This window comes from Salvelinus fontinalis, chromosome 8, assembly GCF_029448725.1.
Source record: "Salvelinus fontinalis isolate EN_2023a chromosome 8, ASM2944872v1, whole genome shotgun sequence".
Taxonomy (NCBI): Eukaryota; Metazoa; Chordata; class Actinopteri; order Salmoniformes; family Salmonidae; genus Salvelinus; species Salvelinus fontinalis.
Window position 1 is genome coordinate 34,334,373 of NC_074672.1, and position 22,407 is coordinate 34,356,779.

General features: G+C 42.9%; 2 protein-coding genes across 3 annotated transcripts; both read right to left on the reverse strand.

The window, feature by feature from the left end:
* Nucleotides 1-246: 246 nt before the first annotated feature.
* Nucleotides 247-15,910, reverse strand: LOC129861135 (lethal(3)malignant brain tumor-like protein 1). Of its 2 annotated transcripts, none has more exons than XM_055932294.1 (22): nt 15,809-15,910; nt 14,725-14,887; nt 14,328-14,509; nt 13,397-13,520; nt 10,262-10,427; nt 9,889-10,024; nt 9,646-9,682; nt 9,444-9,535; nt 9,182-9,286; nt 8,801-8,936; nt 8,504-8,595; nt 8,244-8,395; nt 8,044-8,120; nt 7,841-7,926; nt 7,541-7,651; nt 3,191-3,332; nt 2,982-3,081; nt 2,650-2,850; nt 2,487-2,536; nt 2,132-2,289; nt 1,645-1,707; nt 247-1,116 (listed from the first exon to the last, which is right to left on the reverse strand). In XM_055932294.1, the coding sequence occupies exons 2-22, from the start codon at nt 14,864-14,866 to the stop codon at nt 982-984; spliced, it is 2,487 nt and encodes an 828-aa protein (XP_055788269.1). In that variant the 5' UTR covers nt 14,867-14,887; nt 15,809-15,910; the 3' UTR covers nt 247-981. The 2 variants fall into 2 exon arrangements, with proteins under 2 accessions (XP_055788269.1, XP_055788270.1); XM_055932295.1 differs by lacking the exon at nt 15,809-15,910 and adding an exon at nt 15,703-15,802.
* A 160-nt stretch (nt 15,911-16,070) lies between these two features.
* Nucleotides 16,071-22,062, reverse strand: LOC129861138 (serine/arginine-rich splicing factor 6-like). Its single transcript, XM_055932298.1, has 6 exons — nt 21,852-22,062; nt 19,246-19,412; nt 17,913-18,037; nt 17,290-17,492; nt 17,104-17,181; nt 16,071-17,008 (listed from the first exon to the last, which is right to left on the reverse strand). Exons 1-6 carry the CDS (start codon nt 21,956-21,958, stop codon nt 16,675-16,677), a joined length of 1,014 nt encoding a protein of 337 aa, XP_055788273.1. The 5' UTR covers nt 21,959-22,062; the 3' UTR covers nt 16,071-16,674.
* Between the last annotated feature and the right edge of the window lie 345 nt (nt 22,063-22,407).

Sequence of the window (22,407 nt, forward strand, 5' to 3'; positions counted from 1 at the left end):
AATGTAGAATAAGTCAAGGGGTATGAATACTTTCTGAAGGCACTGTACGTACATATAACTAGGAATAATATGACTATGAAACAGGATTGATAATAAACAGTAGCAGCAGCTTATGTGATGAGTCAAAAAAGTAGCACTTGCCGTATGCACTACCCTCTGTGCAGACATACACAATTTAATAAAGATCAAGTATTTTCAATTGAACTTACTTCATCATCACCAATCAACTGAAGTCAAGACAAGAGATTGAATTGGACATTTATTTGTACATACGGAATGAACGATTTTGATCCAAGAATATCGTGACACAGTTTGCCCACCAGAGAGAAATATAGCTATAGGAATCCTGGAGCCCTTGTAAGATTATATTTAAATACAGTGCATAAAATATAAAAATGATTCAAAACAATAAATCCCCCAGATATCTTGATATTTCTGACTGAAAATGTAAACCTTTTCAAATGTTCCAAACAAAGTTCCGATTTTGAAACATGATTTAGAATTTATCTCACGTAAAATCAATACTTGAGAAACTTTAAACCTTTTCTGGTCTTAGAAACTGTCCATATGCTGTATCTAGTGACCAAGTATAGGAACAGCAGCATAAAATCCCCCTGGATTTCAAATCTGTGACAAAAAATTGCGGTAAAACATCATCCCACATAAATAATTCCATATATTTTGCATAAATGACAAAAGTTTATCTTTCGACGCTCCTTACACTTTCAGGTAAGATTTTACAAATTTTATTGCACGAGCAGTGAAGCAACCTTATAAAAACATTTGCTTACACTTTTTATTTATCTTTCTCAGTTCTGTCCCCATCTCTTTTCCACTCTCACCCCACTTTCATCTCTCAGCCCCCTCTCCTGTTCTCTCTCTGATGGGTACTGAACACCAAACACATAACAGGGGTAGGGTTCTGGATGATTTTGGCACATGATGATTAGTCACGGAGTCTCTGGCCAAGTGGGGACAGGATCACTTGAGGCCTTCGTCAATACTCTTGAACATTAAAATGGCGTTGGAGATCTTGAGGGCGGGACCAAGTTTGATGTTCATGATTTTGACGATGTCAGTTTGTGTCAGTAATAGGAAGGCCTCCCCGTCAATCATCTGAGGAGAAATATACAAGAAACTCTCAATCACAGGAATATAAAAAAGTTTCTCATACAAACAAAACAACAATAGGGCCTCCCGGGTGGCGCAGTGGTCTAGGGCACTGCATCGCAGTGCTAGCTGCGCCACCAGAGTCTCTGGGTTCGCGCCCAGGCTCTGTCGCAGCCGGCCGCAACCGGGAGGTCCGTGGGGCGACGCACAATTGGTCTAGCGTCGTCCGGGTTAGGGAGGATTTGGCCGGTAGGGATATCCTTGTCTCATCGCGCTCCAGCGACTCCTGTGGCGGGCCGGGCGCAGTGCGCGCTAACCAAGGGGGCCAGGTGCAAGGTGTTTCCTCCGACACATTGGTGCGGCTGGCTTCCGGGTTGGATAATAAATAAATAATAAATAATTTAAAAAATAAAAAATAAAAATAACAATAGAGGACAACAGAATGTAACTTAAATGACTTGACTTAGCTGTTCTAAATGGGCTCTTGTTTGTTTCATTAGTTCATACTTAATTATCAATTAACATCGTACTCACTTCCTCTTTGAAGAAACAGGCTTGTTCTTCACAACCAGTCAGTTTCTGGACAAATCCAAAGACCTGTTACACAGAACACAAAGAGTTATCAATGTACTCTGATTCACCCGTTTGTTGAAGCCAAAGATAAATAGGGGTAAGTACAGGGGTTAAAGCAAGTCGATCTCAGCTTGAGGGCCGCATCAGGATTTCAAAATTCCACCGAGGGCCGTTATTTACATGGGCAGTTATTTACATTTAAGTCATTTAGCAGACGCTGTTATCCAGAGCGACTTGCAGTAAGTAGTGAGTGCATCCATTTTATTTGAAAAGGTTCATTATAGGTTCATTATCCTGTCTACATACGTTTTGTCTAGTTTTAGATGTTCAGGTGTGGCCTGGAATGTTTTTATTTATTCTTAACCCAAAATCATAATCCCCCCTCAAACTGGGAATCTGTTGCAGTGACGGAGAACTTTAACCTCAGGGTGAGTTTTACAGCTCTCACCTCCTCCACGGTCCATGCTGCCACCTGTGTAGCATGGATGCCCTGGACGCCCGGCAGCAGTTTGCAGTGTTGCTCCCAGCACAGAGACAGGGTTCGGTCCGGGTGGGCCGACAGGGCAGACATGAACAGAGATGGGCACATACCCTCTGGGGCTATCGCTGCAACACAGGAAAACACACACATATACGTCAGCACACACAAAATCACACATATTAACGCATGTAACACATACACACAGAATACTGTATATAGGATGCAGTAAACTCATACTGAGGCTATATATAATCAGACTGTGGCCATAGACATAAATGGACACAGTATGTATGTGTACAGAGCATAAAACTGTGATACTCACTCTGGTAACCTCTATGCTGGCTTTTTCTATACTTGGGGGGACGACCAATCCTGACAATAGAGAAAGAGAGAAACTGGTGTGAAAGGGGGCTACAGTAGCAGAGGTTACAGCAATATACCACGACGACTATAACAGCCTTAGCCACTGTTAACATGAGGCTTACCTGCCATGGTACCGGGACTTTTTGGTCCTTTGGCCAAAGATTAAGATGTTCCGCTTGGCTCCGCTCCCCTCTGTATCTGATAGGTCGGTTTTGAGTCTACCCTGGTTTCGCTCAGCCAATGGGCAGCCTGACAGACAGTGATGCGCTGTGAACCGCCCAGTCACATGACCCGAGCCATCACATCCAGGCGTCGGACACTTCCTGTTTCAAAAAGTAGGTTTGACTTCATTATAACATCATGATAACATAATCATAAGGTTGGTATGGAAATCATCTACTCACATGTACTGCTTCATAGGCATTTCAGAGACCTGTTTCTGGCGAGTACTGACCTGTGATGGAAGCTGTACTTGGTGGATCTGGAGTGGCTGATTACTTTGCAAGGCATGGAGGAGAAACTGGACTGGCCTGTGGTTGCAGGCTCCCTGGGGTCTTATTAAAACACACACACAAACAAACACAGAGCTCAACGTCATCAAACCAAACATGTAAGCACTCATATCAAGGTGAAGTAGAGTCAGAGAAGTATGGTATCTGTTACCAAGGTGTAGGGTTTTGTTGGACTCAGGGGGTGGGATTTTTAGCGGGTGACCCGTGCTCTCACACCAGCCAACCGGGTGGGTGTCAGGGTGGTCCGAGTCCATCCACTCATCATACATATGACTCCAGCCATCAAAATGGATCTGTGGGAGTATGGTATAATAATGACATAGTTACGGGAGTGTAGTAGTGGCACTGGCACATACAACCGCAAGACACAGATTGACTCATAACCTGTAGTCCCCGTGTTATATCCACGAGCGTGCGGGTTTAGGGCCATGAAATATTGTGTGGATGAAGGGCTGGTAACAAAAAAAAGACACTGTATCAAAAAATTAATTCATATCTATAGGCTACTTTGAGGTTTTTCTTTCGTTGTTTTTTATCTGGCATTAGTGCATAAATCTAAGCTTTAGAGACTAACGAGCGCCAAATACACGGCAATCCCCAATCCCCAAACTTGGTCATAAAAACCATGCGCAAGGCGTCAATTTAGGAAATTGTTTGACATTTTTGGTTTAAGAAAAACATTAGGATACTGTTAAATAGACCTAAATATTCAATAAGTAAATTAAGAAATGTTGAAGAAAAACGTCATTGTTCAATAAATGTTCAATAGAAAAAAAGGGAACTGTACAGCGCATTTTCGATATACAGTTGAAGTCGGAAGTTCACATACACCTTAGCCAAATACATTTAAACTCAGTTTTTCACAATTTCTGACATTTAAACCTAGTAAAAAATCCCCATCTTAGGTCAGTTAGGATCACCACTTTATTTGAAGAATGTGAAATGTCAGAATAATAGTAGAGAATTATTTATTTCAGCTTTTATTTCTTTCATCACATTCCCAGTGGGTCAGAAGTTTACATAAACTCAATTAGTATTTGGTAGCATTGCCTTTAAGTTGTTTAACTTGGGTCAAACGTTTCAGGTAGCCTTCCACAAGCTTGGAAGGCTACCTGAATTTGCTTGGAAGGCTACTTGAATTTTGGCCCATTCCTCCTGACAGAGCTGGTGTAACTGAGTCAGGTTTGTAAGCCTCCTTGCTCGCATACACTTTTTCAGTTCTGCCCACAAATTTTCTATAGGATTGAGGTCAGCGCTTTGTGATGGCCTCTCCAATACCTTGACTTTGTTGTCCTTAAGACATTTTGCCACAACTTTGAAGTATGCTTGGGGTCATTGTCCATTTGGAAGACCCATTTGCGACCAAGCTTTAACTTCCTGACTGATGTCGAGATGTTGCTTCAATATATCCACATAATTTCCTTCCTCATGATGCCATCTATTTTGAGAAGTGCACCAGTCCCTCCTGCAACAAAGCACCCCCACAACATGACGCTGCCACCCCCGTTCTTCACGGTTAGGATGGTGTTCTTCGGCTTGCAAGCCTCCACCTTTTTCCTCCAAACATAATAATGATCATTATGGCCAAACAGTAAAAATTTTGTTTCATCAGACCAGAGGACATTTCTCCAAAAAGTACGATCTTTGTCTCCATGTGCAGTTGCAAACCATAGTCTGGCTTGTTTAATGACGGTTTTGGAGCAGTGGTTTCTTCCTTGCTCAGCGGCCTTTCAGGTTACGTCGATATAGGACTCGTTTTACTGTGGATATAGATACTTTTGTAGCTGTTTCCTCCAACATCTTCACAATGTCCTTTGCTGTTGTTCTGGGATTGATTTGCACTTTTCACACCAAAGCACATTCATCTCTAGGAGACAGAACGTGTCTCCTTCCTGAGAGGTATGATGGCTGCGTGGTCCCATGGTGTTTATACTTGTGTACTATTGTTTGTACAGATGAACGTGGTACCTTCAGGCGTTTGGAAATTGCTCCCAAGGATGAACCAGACTTGTGGAGGCCTACAATTTCTTTTCTGAGGTCTTGGCTAATTTCTTTTGATTTTCCCATGATGTCACGCAAAAAGGCACTGAGTTTGAAGGTAGGCCTTGAAATACATCCACAGGTACACCTACAATTGACTCAAATTATGTCAATTAGCCTATCAGAAGCTTCTAAAGCCATGACATCATATTCTGGAATTTTCCAAACTGTTTAAAGGCACAGACAACTTAGTGTATGTAAACTTCTGACCCACTGGAATTGTGATACAGTGAATTATAAGTGAAATAATCCGTCTGTAAATATTTGTTGGAAAAATTACTTGTCATGCACAAAGTAGATGTCCTAACCGACTTGCCAAAACTATAGTTTGTTAACAAGAAATGTGTGGAGTGGTTGGAAAAATGTATGTAAACTTCCGACTTCAACTGTATGTGGGTTAGGGTCGAGTGCGGGCCTCAGATTTTCACTTTATCACATACACTGAGTATACCAAAAATGAGGAACACCTTCCTAATATTGAGTTCCTCCCCTCAGAACTGCCTCAATTCGTCGGGGCATGGACTCAACAAGGTGCCGAAAGCGTTCCACAGGGATGCTGGCCCATGTTGACTCCAATGCTTCCCACTGTTGTCAAGTTGGCTGGATGTCCTTTGGGTGGTAGAGCATTCTTGATACATACGGGAAACTGTTGAGCGTGAAAAACCCAGCAGCGTTGCAGTTCTTCACACAAACCAGTGCACCAGGGACCTACTATCATACCCCATTCAAAGGTACTTAAATCGTTTTGTCTTTCCCATTCACCCTCTGAATGGCACACATATACAATCCATGTCTCAATAGTCTCAAGGCTTAAAAATCCTTCTTTAACCGGTCTCCTCCCCTTCATCTACACTGATTGAAGTGGATTTAACAAGTGACATCAATATGGGATCATACAGTGCATTCGGAAAGTATTCAGACCCCTTGACTTTTTCCAGATTCTGATATGTTACAGCCTTATTTTAAAATGTATTTAATTAAAAAGTGTTCTCATCAATCTGCACAAAATACCCCATTATGACAAAACTAAAACAGGTTTTTAGAAAGTTTTGCAAATGTATAAAAAAAAACAATTGAAAAAATATATTTTACCTTTATTTAACTAAGCAAGTCAGTTAAGAACTGTGGAGATGGGAGAACCTTCCAGAAGGACAACCATCTCTGCAGCACTCCACCAATCAGGCCTTTATGGTAGAGTGGCCAGACGGAAACCACTCCGTTGGTAAAAGGCACATGACAGCCCGCTTGGAGTTTGCTAAAAGGCACCTAAAGGACTCTGACCATGAGAAACAAGATTCTTTGGTCTGATGAAACCAAGATTGAAGTCTTTGGCCTGAATGCCAAGCGTCACGTCTGGAGGAAACCTGGCACCATCCCTACGGTGAAGCATGGTGGTGTCAGCATCATGCTGTGGGGATTTCGTTCGGAGCTAGGGACTGAGAGACTAGTCAGGATCGAGGTAAAGATGAACAAAGCAAAGTACAGAGAGATCATTGATGAAAACCTGCTCCAAAGCGCTCAGGACCTCAGACTAGGGCGAAGGTTCACCTTCCAACAGAACAACCACCCTAAGCACACAGCCAAGATAACGCAGGAGTGGCTTTGGGACAAGTCTCAATGTCCTTGAGTTGCCCAGCCAGAGTCCGGACTTGAATCCGATCAAACATCTCTGGAGAGGACTGGGAGACTAGTCAGGATCGAAGTAAAGATGAACGAAGCAAAGTACAGAGAGATCATTGATGAAAACCTGCTCCAAAGCGCTCAGGACCTCAGACTAGGGTGAAGGTTCACCTTCCAACAGGACAACCACCCTAAGCACACAGCCAAGATAACGCAGGAGTGGCTTCGGGACAAGTCTCAATATCCTTGAGTTGCCCAGCCAGAGTCCGGACTTGAATCCTATCAAACATCTCTGGAGAGACCTGAAAATAACTTTGCAGTGACCCACTCCATCCAACCTGACAGAGCTTGACAGGATCTACAGAGAAGAATGGGATAAACTCCCCAAATACAGGTGTGCCAAGCTTCTAGCGTCATACCTAAGACGCAAGGCTGTAAACGCTGCCAAAGATGCTTCAACAAAGTACTGAGTAAAGGGTCTGAATACTTATGTAAATGTGATATTTCCGTGTTTAAAAAGAAATACATTTGCAAAAAAGTTTTTGCATTGTCATTATGGGGTATTGTGTGTAGATCGATGAGGGAAAAACATTTTTTAAATTAAATTGTATCAGGCTGTAACGTAACAAAGTGTGTAAAAAGTCAAGGGGTCTTAATACTTTCCGAATGCACTGTATCCTTCACCTGGATTCACCTGGTCAGTTTATGTCATGGAAATAGCAGCTTAATGTTTTGTATACTCAGTATATAGTCGAACGGTTGCAGAAGGGTTATTTGCAATTGCGGGTGGGTGATCAAACAGCTGACCCGTGCATCCCTAACACACACACTACTGGTTGACCTTAATGCGGTGGGTGTCGACCTCCTCCACTGTGGCCACCCGTATCAGGCCGGGGCTCCTTTTGTCCACCACCTCCATCTTCATCTGAGCCTGGAAGCAATGGGCAGGACGCTGCAGAGGGGAGGGTCACATCATCATCACACAGCGCCACTTAGTCCCTATAGTTAATCTGATTTCAACTCATTACCTCATAACAGTAATTATGTCCACAACTACACTTTACCCCACCAAAAAGGATTCAAGTCAAATAAAATGTATTCACCCATGTTCATGTCATTGCAACAAGTCTTTAGTACTCACCACTTTAAAAGCCTCAGCAGAAACGGCGGTAGAGCCAGTCTCGTCGAGGTACCTTGGCCAGGAGAACCTGCCTGGGTCTGGGTAATCTGACAGGACAGATGGGGCACATGGGATCTAGCTCATAGGTGTGTGTGAAATTCCACTGCATTCCCTATAGTTCACTTATTAGACCTATAGTCATATCTTAGAACTTTGTCAGTCACCTTGAGGCGGCGTGAGGGGGAGGCTCCTCTCTTGGCACCAGCCAATAGGATGGATGTATGGACTGCTGGCATCACACCTGGATGGGGTAATGCAACATCAACCAATCAGATTAGAATTTAAATCATGGCATCATGGCTAGTAAAACAGCACAGTTCATAATTTAGAGAAGCCATGAAAAAGACATGAAAAATGGCCTCACCAGTAGTCGTACGTGTCGTCCCAGTTATCAAAGTGAACCAGGAAGCGGTCGTCCACCACGTCGGTCACGGTCGCCACGCAAATGAGAGAGGGGTTCATGCGGTCGACCGCCTCCAGCTTCATGCCCACCTCAAAACCACACTCCGTATCCGTCTGACCAGGGGGCCACCAACACAAACGCACCACATTAGCCGCTTACAGTTACTTACTTCAGGCAGATGCATACCACTGATTGAGGATAAGAGTCATGCTTATACTTACTCTTCCAGGGCTGGCAAACACCTCTTTAGGGGCAACTTGTGCTTTACTCATTTTCAGGTAGCTGGCCCAGGAGAACTCCTCCTCTTTGCAGCCTGTGGCACAAACAGACACAAACATATGATGTGGACATTTTCTTGGACCACTACTCCAATAAGGACATTCTCATTAGTTACTTTATGAATGACATACTTTAGATGCTTGGGCGAATGATCTGCGCCACATTCAAAATGTGAATATAAAACTAATCAGTGTCCAAAGTGCAGCCCAACCCCAAACCAAAGCCCTGTGTACTCTTATCTTTGGGGGTGTAGAGTTTGTGTCCAGTGCTCTCACACCATCCCGCCGGGTGGATGTCGGGGCAGTTGGCATTTACCCAGAAGTCATGACAGTCTGAGTAGCCGTCAAAATGGAGACGCAGCCTGTAGCCACAAACCTACAGACAGGAGAAGACAGACAGGAGTTAAACCATGTCTCCCCAAGTCTCTCTCCGTGTCCTTCCCCAGTTATGTGGATTCCTCTCTTCCTGTCTCTTCCCTTATATCTCTCTCTGTGATTCATCAAAGTGTTTCAGTCAAGGTGTGTAGTGTTTATGAAGCAAAGCAGTCAGGACAGGGAGAGAGGTAGAAGCAAACCTCAAAGAGCATGCGACTGTAGGTTGAGCAGCGATGCACACAGTACCTCAGCCACAGTCAGAACAAAGTACATGGAGGGGTGCTGGGGGTCGATGCCCTCTAACTTCATGCCTTGGCGGAAGCTGCTTTTGCACTGCGGGACTCTCTGAGACTGAAAATACAGGGGGCATAGTAAGAAAAGCACAGACATACACACATGCACACACATGCACGCACGCCCACAAGCCCACTCACACCCACTTTAATTTGCAAAGAATATCAACTTTTGTTCTCTCATTTAGTATGTACCCAAAGAGAATAAAACCCACCTCTTGAAAGAGTTTGGCCGGAGCTGCCACTGCTTTGGTCTCCTCCAGATACTGTCCCCATGTCCACAGATCCATATGGACTTCAACAGCACCTGTTGTACACAGACAGAAAACACAACATAAAGCTTATGGGAGTTCTGACAACTGAAATATGACTTGAATATATATATTTTTTTTTATATGCAATTTAGCTGATTCTTACCTGCTTTGTTGTGTCTGCTTTCTGTCTTCAAGTAATCCTAGAACCACAAATACAACACACAGATTTACGACAACAAAGACATAGTGCCTACACTATGAATGGTCATACAGAACAAAGAAATGGATTGATGCATAACATCCTCACGTACATGTGAGATCATTTACTTATTACAACAACAAAATATGCAACTAAATTGTGCGCCCTTTTTTGTGTGAGATGAAGTGACACTCGAGGATTTCCCACCATTCCATCCAGCTCAGATTCTTCCTCTGACGGACTCAGGTAGTCCTTCCTCTTCCTCTTCTTCATGGGTTTCAGCAGCTCAGGGTCCAGAGATGCTACCCTGCCCCCGGGAATCTTATCTGTGCCTCCCCCCCTCCTAAGGGACAGATAAGAGAATAGTTGAGTCCACTACAAAGCTTTGCCTTAGGCTACCTATGACCTACGTTACATCTTCTGCATGGTGGTTAATATCTTCCTGTAGTTTGTTTGTTTTGTGTCTGAGCATCAACAGTATGATTTTAATTTAGCATGAATTGCACTTTCTATGGTAAAAGGATGTTTCATAAAAATTGACTTTCTAAAGTGTGGAAAGGCTTCAGTCTTCAGTACTTACTTGTCAGTCATAGGCTCCCTGCGTAGCTGCTCTGGGTAGGTTCTCTGTGCCATAGGATCACAGCTCTCCTGTTGTCCTGGCCCTCCCTGTGTCTTAGGCTCAATCTTGATGGGCCTCTCTTGTTCCACAGCCACACCACCCACAGAGCTGAGAGGAGACACCATATCTACAATGGAATCAAATCAAATTTTATTTGTCACATGCGCCGAATACAACAGGTATTCGGCACTTGTAAGTAAGCACACCTTGAAATGCTTACTTACAAGCCCTTAACAAACAATACTGAATTTGTTTTAAAGTAAAACAATATTTGCTAAAAAAATATATGCAAAATAAAATAAACTAAAGAAAAAAAGTAATAACGAGGATATACAGTACATTCGGGAAGTATTCAGACCCCTTGACTTTTTCCACATTCTGTTACGTTACAACCTTATTCTAAAATGGATGAAATAGTTTTTCCCCCTCATCAATCTACACACAATACCTCATAATGACAAAGCAAAATCAGGTTTTTAGACATTTTTGTATTAACGTATTAAAAATAAACTGAAATATCACATTTACATAAGTATTCAGATCCTTTTGTCAGTACTTTGGCAGTGTTTACAGCCTCGAGTCTTCTTGGGTATGACACTACAAGCTTGACACACCTGTATTTGGGAAGTTTCTCCCATTCTTCTCTGCAGATCCTCTCAAGCTCTGTCAGGTTGGATGGGTAGTGTCACTGCACAGCTATTTGCAGGTCTCTCCAGAGATGTTTGATCGTGTTCAAGTCCGGGCTCTGGCTCTGGCAAGCACATTCAGAGACTTGTCCCAAAGCAACTCCTGCGTTATCATGGCTGTGTGCTTAGGGTGGTTGTCCTGTTGGAAGGTGAACCTTCGCCCCAGTCTGAGGTCCTGAGCATTCTGGAGCAGGTTTTCACCAAGGATCTTTCTGTACTATGCTCTGTTCACCTTTCCCTTGATCCTGACTAGTCTCTCAGTCCCTGCCGCTGAAAAACATCCCCACAGCATGATGCTGCCACCACCATGCTTCACAGTAGGGATGGTGGCAGGTTTCCTCCAGACGTGACGCCTGGCATTCAGGCCATAGAGTTCAATCTTGGTTTCATCAGACCAGAGAATCTTGTTTCTCATGGTCTGTGAGTCCTTTAGGTGCCTTTTGGCAAACTCCAAGTAGGCTGTCATGTGCCTTTTACTGAGGTGTGGCTTCCCTCTGGCCACTCTACCATAAAGGCCTGATTGGTGGAGTGCTGCAGAGATGGTTGTCCTTCTGGAAGGTTCTCCCATCTCCACAGAGGAACACTGGAGCTCTGTCAGTTTGACCATTGGGTTCTTGGTCACCTCCCTGACCAAGGCTCTTCTCCACCGATTGCTCAGTTTGGCCGGGTGTTCAGCTCTAGGAAGAGTCTTGGTGGTTCCAAACTTGTTCCATTTTAGAATGAGGGAGGTTACTTTGTCTTGGGGACCTTCAATGCTGCAGACATTGTTGGTACCCTTTCCCAGATCTGTGACTCAACACAATCCTGTCTTGGAGCTCTACGGACAATTTCTACGACCTCATGGCTTGGTTTTTGCTCTGACATGCACTGTCAGCTGTGCTACCTTACATAGTCAGGTGTGTGCCTTTCCATATCAAGTCCAATCAATTGAATTTACCACAGGTGGACTCCAATCAAGCGGTAGCAGAGAGAACAGTCTATGACTAGAGTGGCTGGAGTCTGACAACTTTTAGGGCCTTCCTCTGACACTGCCTGGTATAGAGGTCCTGGATGGCAGGAAGCTTGGCCCCAGTGATGGTACTGGGCCGTAACCACTACCCTCTGTAGCGCCTTGCGGTCGGTTGCCGAGCAGTTGAAATATCAAGCGGTGATGCAACCAGTCAGGAATCTCTCGATGGTGCAGCTGTATAACTTTCTGATCTGAGGACCCATGCCAAATCTTTTTAGTTTCCTGAGGGGGAATAGGTTTTGTCGTGCCATCTTCAAGACTGACTTACATTTACATTACATTTAAGTCATTTAGCAGACGCTCTTATCCAGAGCGACTTACAAATTGGAAAGTTCATACATATTCATCCTGGTCCCCCCGTGGGAAATGAACCCTGGTCCCCCCGTGGGAATTGAACCCACAACCCTGGCGTTGCAAGCGCCATGCTCTACCAACTGAGCCACACGGGACTTGATGTGTTTGGACCATGATGGTTTGTTAGTGATGTGGAGGACAAGGAACTGGAAGCTCTCAACCCACTCCACTACAGCCGACCCACTCCACTACAGCCCTGTCGATGTGAATGGAGTCGTGGGTGAACAGGGAGTACAGGGGGGGACTAAGCACTTCCCCTGAGGCATCCCGTGTCAAGGGTCAGGGTGGCAGATGAGTTGTTGCCTACCCTTACCACCTGGGGGGCGGCCCGTCAGGAAGTCCAGGATCCAGTTGCAGAGGGAGGTGTTCAGTCCCAGGGTCCTTAGCTTAGTAATAGTTTTGAGGGCACTATGGTGTTGAACACTGAGCTGTAGTCAATGAATAGCATCCTCACGTAGGTGTTCCTTTTGTCCAGGTGGGAAAGGACAGTGTGGAGTGCATTGGAAATCACGTCATCCGTGGATCTGTTGAGCGGTATGTGAATTGGGGTGGGTATAGGATTTCTGGGATGGTGTTAATGTGAGCCATGACCAGCCTTTCAAAGCACTTAATGGCTATAGACGTGAGTGCTACGGGTCGGTAGTCATTTAGGCAGGGTACCATGGCGTTCTTGGGCACAGGGAATATGGTGGTCTGCTTGAAACATGTAGGTATTACAGACTCGGTCAGGGAGAGGTTGAAAATGTCAGTGAAGACACTTGACAGTTGGTCAGCGCATGCTCTGAGTACCTGTCCGGTAATCCATCTGGCCCTGCGGCCTTGTGAATGTTGACCTGTTTAAAGAACTTACTCACATCGGCTACGGAGAGAGTGATCACACAGTCGGAGGCATTATATCAGGTTGGGATCAGGAAAGGATTGCATACAGTATAGCAAGTAGTTTTTGAGGATATTTCTGGAATTAAATATGAGTTGTGAACTTGCTAGTTCACTAGCTAGATCATTTACATTAGGATTTAGTTAAGGGACTGTTCATCTGTAGCCTACCTGTTTTGTTAGTTGGCCTGTTTTTGGAGTCAGGTATTTTCCCAGACACCATTACTGCTGGTTCAGCACTGCTGATTTTCCCTTGGCTGATCATCTCCAGTGTTCCACAGTCACTCACACAGAACTGAAAAATACACATACTGTATTTCAACCATGTGCATACACAACCTGGACTCAGGGGTAAATCCAGGACACTTCAAATTATTATGACATTTTACATTTTGTATGCATTCATTTGTGGATGTCCATTTCATATTTTATTTATTTTAACCTTTATTTAACTAGGCAAGTCAGTCAGTTAAGAACAAATTCTAGGCAAGTCAGTTAAGAACAACCTTTCGGTTACTAGCCCAACGCTCTAACCACTAGGCTACCTGCCATATGATATGTTACGAATTACAATTTGTATGAAATGTTACGAATTTGAATTTGTAGAATATGTTACAAATTGCAATTCATACAATATGTTATACATTTGCAAAACGTATGATGTTATGAATTCCAATGTGTTGTGGCTAACGTTAGCTAGTTGGCTAACATTAGTTTGGCTAGGGGTTAAGGATAAAAGGTTAGCTAACATGCTAAGAAGTTGCAAAGTAGCAAAAAGTAGTAAGTAGTTGCTAATTAGCTAAAGTTGTCCGCGATGAGTTTTGAACAAGCAACCTTTGGGTTGCTAAACATTCGCTTTATGCGCCAACCTAACCAACCATCCACCCTACTTACGTTTTTGCGCTAAGTAACCTTCTGTCTTGTCTTATGTAACCATACCGAACTGAACATATCATTCTAATTTGAGTGTTCCGGATTTACATATACTATATTACGTCTATTCTATGAGACCAGGCTGGCTGGCCTCTTTACTCCAACAATGCTTAATACTAGAGAACCCTACGCTTATAATAACATACAATGGCCATCAGATGTCATTCACCTTAAGGTTGCTGCTGGGTAAGATGGCCATCCCTTCTTTCCACTCCAGTACATGGACGATGCTACAGGCTCCCCCAACCTGGGGGGCTAGAGTGGGGGTTTCCACCTCTCCAGCTGTGGCTCCATTACCTGCCTCAGCAGCACCCGGAGAGACCTCCACCTTCTGTGTACTGGGAACAGGGGCTGGGGAGAGAGTGGCCAGTCTTCTAAGTTCTGAGCGAATATGATATGTAGCTGTGTGAAACTAGTAGGAGGGTAGTATGTACTCCCCTCTGTTTTGTCTAAACTTAGGACATTGTGCAGCATATCTCTGAGTTGGAGAATGTTAAGGGTGCAATACATTACGGAACACTATTGAGTGTAATAGTTCCAGGAGAGTCATGGTGGCCTTATCTCACCTGGCAGGATGAGTGCTGTGGTGGTCTGTGGGTGTGTCTTCTTCGACAGGCTGTCATTGGAGGAGAGGGCATCACTGGAGTCAGTGGGAGGATTGGGATCTGCTTCTTTGGCTGAAACATCCAGCTCCACTTTGGCACTCATGACAGACTTCACTTACTGCCTCTGAAAAAAAGATCATGTCAGTTTAACCATCACAATTTCACATATTTATTAGGATTAGAATGACAGCTGGAGTGACATTGGAATATAGGGTGCTATGGGTCTTGAATGCCAGAAAGGTTACAGGATTCAGATGTATTCCTCATATCATGCATCCAGTCTTATCTTTTACCACTAAACAGCTAAATACATTGGACAATTTCCTGTACAGATATGCTGCCATTCTTCTCCTTTTATCAATAATAATGCTGTGTTTCTCTGCATTGTTGTGAGGAAACCTTAAAAATTGAATTATCGAATTTTAGTCTCATTTGACAGCATCGGTGATAAATCATTCCTTGAATGTACTTTATTTTAAAATAAACAATTTCATTGAGCTATTATGACCTTTCTGTAATGTCAACTGCTTTATTTGACAACGCTCCTCTTCGAATAACAAGGGAAAGTAGAGCCACAATGCAAAATAATTATATTATTAATTTAACAAAAACAGAGCAATTCAGCAGTAAAATGGCGGAGGATCAGAAACCCTTGAAGCTATTTAAGAAAAAAAACTACAAATTGTGAAAATGTAAAAAAAAAAAAAAATATCCTGGCAAGATTTCGAATGAATGACATCGTTTCATGACATTCAGGCGAGAAAAATAAAATCCCTATTATGATGCGGTCCGTTAGTTCTCTGGAAACCTGATGTAATAGGCTTTCGAATGACAGAATATATTGAATTCTTAAATGATTTGCTATACCAAATAGCTTTATGACTAATTATGTTCATGCATGCTGGATGTCAACCGCAAGAAAATTACAAATTCTCTTACCATCTGCAAGCGTTATAGTTTCAGGATTCTTTAGCGCTTATTGCAGGCACGTCAAAGCAATATACATGCATATTAGCTGATCAATTTGGGACTAAATTTAGCTTACCAGCGGTTTCTTCTTGCGGGTCAGAATCTTAAAATCACGCATGCGCAGCTCACCCTACAGCGGATCCAAATGCATCGCTCCAATTCCATGAGTTAAATAACCTCCCAAAATGTTCATAATTTCAACCACAACCTCTCCCCCCGCGCGTCAAAGAAACAATTATTTCACTCAACAATTTCACTGTCAATCATAATGTTCAATGACTCATCAAAACACAGCAAAGCTTGTGTCATCATGGGAGAATAATATCACAAACCAGCAATTTTCATATGAACTTTTTATTAAATGTACAATAAAAAAAAGGGCATGTTACATGTAATCAAAACGGCTTCTTATGTGGAAAGGGTGTAATTTGTACCACCATCCCCGGTAAACCTGTTCATACAATGCCAAAAATCTGCTCATCTACAAATTGTATGCGCACACACAGTACATCTTGAGGGGGGGCTCAATAGGTGAAATGATTCCTATCACGAAAATGAAAAATCAATTCAAAACACCACCCTGAGGTAAGCAAAAGCAGACGGAGGAATACGAACAAGAACTAAAAAGGATATTAAAGAAAAGGCCTGGCTTGTTTTAAATACAAAGCCCTTCAGACAAGCTCCTCTATGTACAATTAATACAAAACGGATCAATAGCTGTAATCTACGATGCACACTCCCCCACAATAAACATGACTAAATCATTCTCATGCCATGTATAATACGTCAAGATAGTAGTTCGGATTTTTAAGTGTCAAGGATAGCACTGATTAAGACTGAGCATGCCTTGATGCACCTGGTGCTGCAATTGAGCTGTCAAATCAAATAGGAGCTGGTCCTATATCACCAGTTGCTCAAATGGGGAACATGTGGATGAAGCGTTTAATCTCGGGAAGCTGATCTAGACCTGGATTTGGAGCGGGAGACTGAACGCTTGTCCGGAGACTTGGAGCGACGGTCAGTTGCTGGGGAAGGGGAGCGAGAGGAACGCTCCTCCTTCCCATTTTCCACGGGAGATGCTGAGCGGCTACGGGACTTTTTGTTGGCCGACTTCTCCTTGGAGCGGCTGCGGGAATCCCGCTCGGATTTCACCTTGGAGCAGCTCTTGGAACGGGACTTGCTTTTGTTGGAACGGGATCTGGATTTGCGGGTGCGAGAGCGGGAACGAGACTTCCTTCCAGACTTGGAGTGGCGTCTCTTGCTGCGAGAATGGGATCTGCAGGGGGTTGACAGAATTGTTAACAATCTTTGGTCAATATGGATACAACAACAGTCCAAACCATACTGCCCTAGACATTAGAGCCAGCTTACCGGGAGTGGGATCTGGAGTTACTCCTGGAGCGACTGCTCCTGCGGCTCCTGCTACGAGAGCGACGTCTGCTGCGAGACCTGCAGGGGGGAACAAGAATACAAATGTCACATTAAATGGCTGGATAAGTGACACCACACATGGGATTCAACTACTAATAAAGAGCAGGGCGGTGTGTAGAACCTCACCTGGAACGACTGCCAGAGTAGGAGCGTCGGCGGCGAGACTTTTCCTCCACCAGGCGGATCTTCCTCCCGTTGATGTCCGTGCCGTCCAGCTTGTCTAGGGCCCTCCTCATGTCTGAGCGTGAGCCAAACTCGATGACACCTTCGTTGGTACGCTCCTTGTGGGCGTCGGCATACGTGACCTCTCCAGCCTGGCGCATGAAATCCTGTAGGAGACAAGGCAAAGTCACTGCCGAACATTACCCCAATTTTTCAGAAACAAAACGGCCTACCATGGATAGCAACTGGCAGTTCATCTTCAGTACCTGTCCCCCAGCTATAATTATAAACCAGGTAGTTGGGTAATGGACACTGATTGGCTGAAACAGCATTCCAGCTGTGTATATCAGACAATATACCACGGTATGGCGCAAAACTACTTGTTTACTGTTATATTTATGTTGGAAACCGGTTTATAATAGCAATAGGGCAGCTTGTGGGTTTGTGGTATATAATATACTACTGCTAAGGGCTGTATCCAGGCAATATGCTTTGCGCCTAAGACCAGCCCTTAGGTATGGTATATTTGCAATATACCACAATGCTTCAGGCCTTATTGCTTAAATATAAGTGTCCCCTCGACTCACCTTTAGATCCTGCCAGCTGCAGCGGCTGGACAGATTCTCAACGATCAGTCGGTACTCGGTACGGACAGGTGGCCCATACTTATCCCTGCCAGTGCGGCTTCTGCTGCTGCTGTAACCACTACTACCTTTAAATGACAGGACAGACAAATTGTCAGCAAAACAGAGTGGCATATAGGCATTTCACTTAGTGGATCAGACCATGAACAGAGAATGCAACTACCAGAATAAAAAGGTGTGGTAATGTTTAATATAGGTCCTGTGAGATGTCCACCTGGACCCAGTCTCAAGACAAACCTAATTAAGTGACTGAGGTATTAAAGCTGTGGCATTTGTTGGCTTAGTGGCTGTACATTTTTATTCTCCTCACTGTACAGCCTCTGAAGTAGTTCATTGCTGTGCAAAGAACACCACTGCATCTGCTATCAGCAACATACAGCCAGTCTGACAAATGTTTAAAAACTGCAATATCTTTAGCAGTATAAACAAATGGACAGTGATGTTTTTCTTACAAACTCTTGAATCCTGAAAGACAAACGGAGGCTTCCACAAAGTCAATGTCAAAAACTTGTAACACATTTTGTAAGAGTGCCAACTGACATAACTCTACAAAGGTTTTTCCCCATGACATAGCCTAACCGGTTGTCAAACTGGTGACAATGCAGTTGCTTTGCCTTCTTACAGGGAACGGTAACATGTTGACTTAAAGCCGTCCCACTTATTTTTTCAACATAGAAACCAATGGGAATCCTCACCATCACCCCTGGTCTATTGGAAAAAGGATGATGTCATCAAGGCTTCCGGTTAGGTCAGCCAAGGGTCAAGAGGCATAGGTCACACACACATTGTAAAGGCGAAAGCCAAGGCCAAACGGGACAGGCAGTCATCTTAGCCTCAATGGACTCAGCCTCAGCCCGCAGCTGGACTCTTTCAAATTGAAACATCAAGGACTTTGTTAATGTTGAAATCAAAACGCAAAGACAATTCACATGTAATGGTATTTCACGGTACAGCTGGGCTACATGGTGACAAAGTCGTGACTTCTTAACTAAATACAGTTGTTTATTGGTGTTCCACCAGGAAGAAAACACTAGAAACATGGTTTCACTACACCTAAACAATCAGTAGCAGTAATCTGATGTCTGCTCCGAGTTGGGTCAAACTTGTACCATACTCAATGGTGACACTAAGGAAATGGTGACATCATTGAGTATTGGCGAGTTAAGTCAAACTCCACTTCAGGATCACAGGCCTGTGTGTGTGTACGGTCCACATTCACATCTCCTTGACCCATTGGGAAAGGGGTAAAGGGAAAATTGAAATTTATTGCACTTACTGCGACCACCACCCCCACCACCACCACCACCACCATATCCATCTCGGTCACGGCGCGGTCCTCTGGCATGTTCCACGGTCACACGCTCCCCGCACAACTCCTTGCCATTCAGTTCATACACTGCATCGTCCGCATCACGATTATCCTCAAATTCTACAAAGCCATATCTAAAATATAAAAAAGTTAAATAAGCTAGCAATAAAAACAAATGCCAAAACAATTAATTTCAATGCACTTAAACTACTAGCTGCTAATTAGCTAACTAGTCATTCACATTTTCTGTGAAGGATAACTATAGTTGCACGCCCCTGATCAGTCTTGATGTAACATAAAACAGGTGAAATGGTTCAAAAAGCACATTTGTTTAAGGGTCTGCGTTTTGAAAACACAGATTTCTCAACTCTAACGCTGCAGTATAGGGTGTCAAATTATTTCTGACCAATGCGTAATATAAGTTATTTGTGTATATTTTCCTCTAGGAAAACCAATGGTCCAAACCTCAATTTTTTCAAAGGCCATGTTCAAAAAAACAAGTGCATTGCAACAGCTAGGCTGGACTCTGCAAGAATTAAGGCTACTGGCTACCTGACAGGCTCCCTTTACTGTTGAACTCACATCTTTCTTTTTTGAGTCCGCAGGACATAAAATAGGGCTGTATTTCACTATATACCGGTAATGAGGCACAGGCTGGTTTGGGTCTTTACTTTACCTTCTATAACAGTATTAGAATGTGTAAAAAAAAATATTTATGATATGCCATGTATAACATCCATTTTATAGTTTACACCGCTACTCAAGTCATCCCTCTCCTCGCCGCTTTCCACACAGACCTAGCCATGCCCCTCAAGGAGCGCATTTGTTGTTGCTTGACCACGAGAAACTTGTTCAGTCTGCATGGTCAATGTAGCACATGCAACAATGTTGATGACAACAACATTGTTTCCACTTTGCTTCTTAATATAAAATTCAAAAGTGTTCTGTAATTACACAATTAGTTTCTTACATCTACAAAAAGCTACATTTGTCTATTCTTAGCAAGTTTTAGCAGGCCTCAATCTGCATGTTGTTTGTGCAACAGTATCTTCTAAATCAAAGAGGAATTGACAAATCATGAATAGGTTGGCTACATGAACATTTAATGTAGCCAAAGATTGTAGGGTCCCCTAGGAAACACTGCCCAACATTTTGGTTCCTACCCCATCACAATAACTCCTCCCTGGCAGTGCCCACTATTATTTATAACTATAGAATTAACATCCTAATTCCATGATTCCAACAGTTCACCCAAGTGTTTTGATGTAAATCGTAACATTTGGTTAAAAACCAGGCCTAGATTATTTCGCCCATATTGTGCAGCCACATGTGGCAGTGTGGAAATTATCTGAAATTTGAGGGCAAGAAATTTAGAAATTTATGAAAATGATTTTTGGTTGAAGTTGAATTGAACAGAATAGAAAAAAAAAACCAATGAATTAACTTAGAATGTATGTGTTGCCACCCTAGGGTCACACACTACTCAAGGAAAATTAACTTTTATTATTTAAAAACATAACATACTGTCAGAAATGGATAAATATTGTGATATGCTATTTGGGCCATGTCGCCAAGTCCTAACATAAGAGGCAAGATGGATATCGATTTTGAGAAGTCATGTAGTATTTCACATTAGTACAGTTTCCATACCAACTCAAAATTCCTGTTATTTTTCAAAGAATTCACAACAAGTGTATCGCTGAAATGTCAACGGAGCACCGAACATATACCATGCTTCTTATTCTCAAAGCCTATTACATTTAATTTAGCTCATGCAAATGTTTGTTACGCCCTGTGGGAGGACAGCCTATAAAAGTATACATTTAAGAAAGTGCTAATGTTAGTCTCCCTTACAAAAATAAAAAAACACATGTAATATTGAAATACTGTAGGAATTACATTTATAAATATGGAGGACTGTTTCTTCTGTGGAGTACCAATATGGCCAACCGGTCACGTCAGAGCTTCTTATGCCAATACTTGCATCCAAAATCCAGGGATTATATACATCATTGGTAGCCACATGGCCGCACAAAAAAAAAATGGGTTTCCACTAGATAGCACAGAAACAAAGTCCAAATTGTCTATATTGTAAAAATGCACGAAAACAATAATCTTTTAGGTCCTCGTTTAAGGTTAAGAGTGGTTGGTTAAGGTTAGGTTTAAAAATCACATTTTAAGATAGAAATTGTAGAAATAGGCGGGGTTCATGACTTTGACTGTAATAAGTAGTAACGACCAAAAAAACTGCCTGCAGCCAAACAAGCAGCCATTTTGAACACGCTGTGTAGTAGCTAGCATCTAAATACGTTAGCTAGGGGCCTTCTTTACAAAACATGTTAAATGCTTTAGTAAAGCAAATGTGTGCAGCTAATAACCACTAACTTTAGCTCATTTCTATTACACGCACAGATAACACAAATGAAAAGCAAATGTATTTCGCTTATGTTTTGGGGAAGCTAGCCGAAAGCAAGTAGGTAACGTTAGCTAGCTAACGCCAACTGGATATATAGTTACCATTAGCTTGCCAGCTATTTTTTGTTCAAACTGATTCTCTTATATGATCAACTTACCCATTTTTCAGATCAATTTCCATAAGCTTTCCGTAGCCATTGAAAAATCTTTGAAGGTCTTTTTCTCGAGCATTATAATTAAGTTTTCCAACATAGATGCGAGGCATGATTATTGATCCTCGCACAAAATATCGTAATCAAAAGAGAAGTAGCCGAGGAGTTCGAATGTTTTATGTAGACTGTGACGTAAAGGACCATCGCGAGAATACACGAACTCCCGCTCCGGTGTCTGGTCATCTGAACCAGTGTTTCCCAACCCCTGGTCCTCGAGTACCTCCAACAGTAGAGTTTGGTTGTAGCCCTTGACAAACGCACATAATTCAAATCATTGTGGGCTTGATGATTAGTTGACAAGTTGAATCAGGTGTGCTTGTCCAGTGTTACAATAAAAAGGTGTGGTAATCGACCAGGGTTGGGAAACACTGATCTAAACCCGTCTGTCTAAATTCTGCTCGTAGTCAACGATCGTATAGAACTAAAAATATTTTCCTGCAGCATTTCTCAGTTTATCGTGCAGAGTAGTTTAGCTATATATTATAGTAGCCTACTATAGACA

Excerpts from the sequence above, each read along its gene's own strand:
- LOC129861138 (XM_055932298.1), bottom strand. The coding sequence starts at position 21,958 with ATGCCTCGCATCTATGTTGGAAAACTTAATTATAATGCTCGAGAAAAA. Across the intron at positions 19,413-21,851 it reads GAAATTGATCTGAAAAATGG|ATATGGCTTTGTAGAATTTG; the intron begins GTAAGTTGATCA and ends TTTATATTTTAG. Across the intron at positions 18,038-19,245 it reads TGGTGGGGGTGGTGGTCGCA|GTAGTAGTGGTTACAGCAGC; the intron begins GTAAGTGCAATA and ends TGTCATTTAAAG.
- LOC129861135 (XM_055932294.1), bottom strand. The coding sequence starts at position 14,866 with ATGAGTGCCAAAGTGGAGCTGGATGTTTCAGCCAAAGAAGCAGATCCC. Across the intron at positions 10,428-13,396 it reads CAGGCCAACTAACAAAACAG|ATATGGTGTCTCCTCTCAGC; the intron begins GTAGGCTACAGA and ends ATTCCATTGTAG. Across the intron at positions 2,537-2,649 it reads AAGTCCCGGTACCATGGCAG|GATTGGTCGTCCCCCCAAGT; the intron begins GTAAGCCTCATG and ends CTCTATTGTCAG.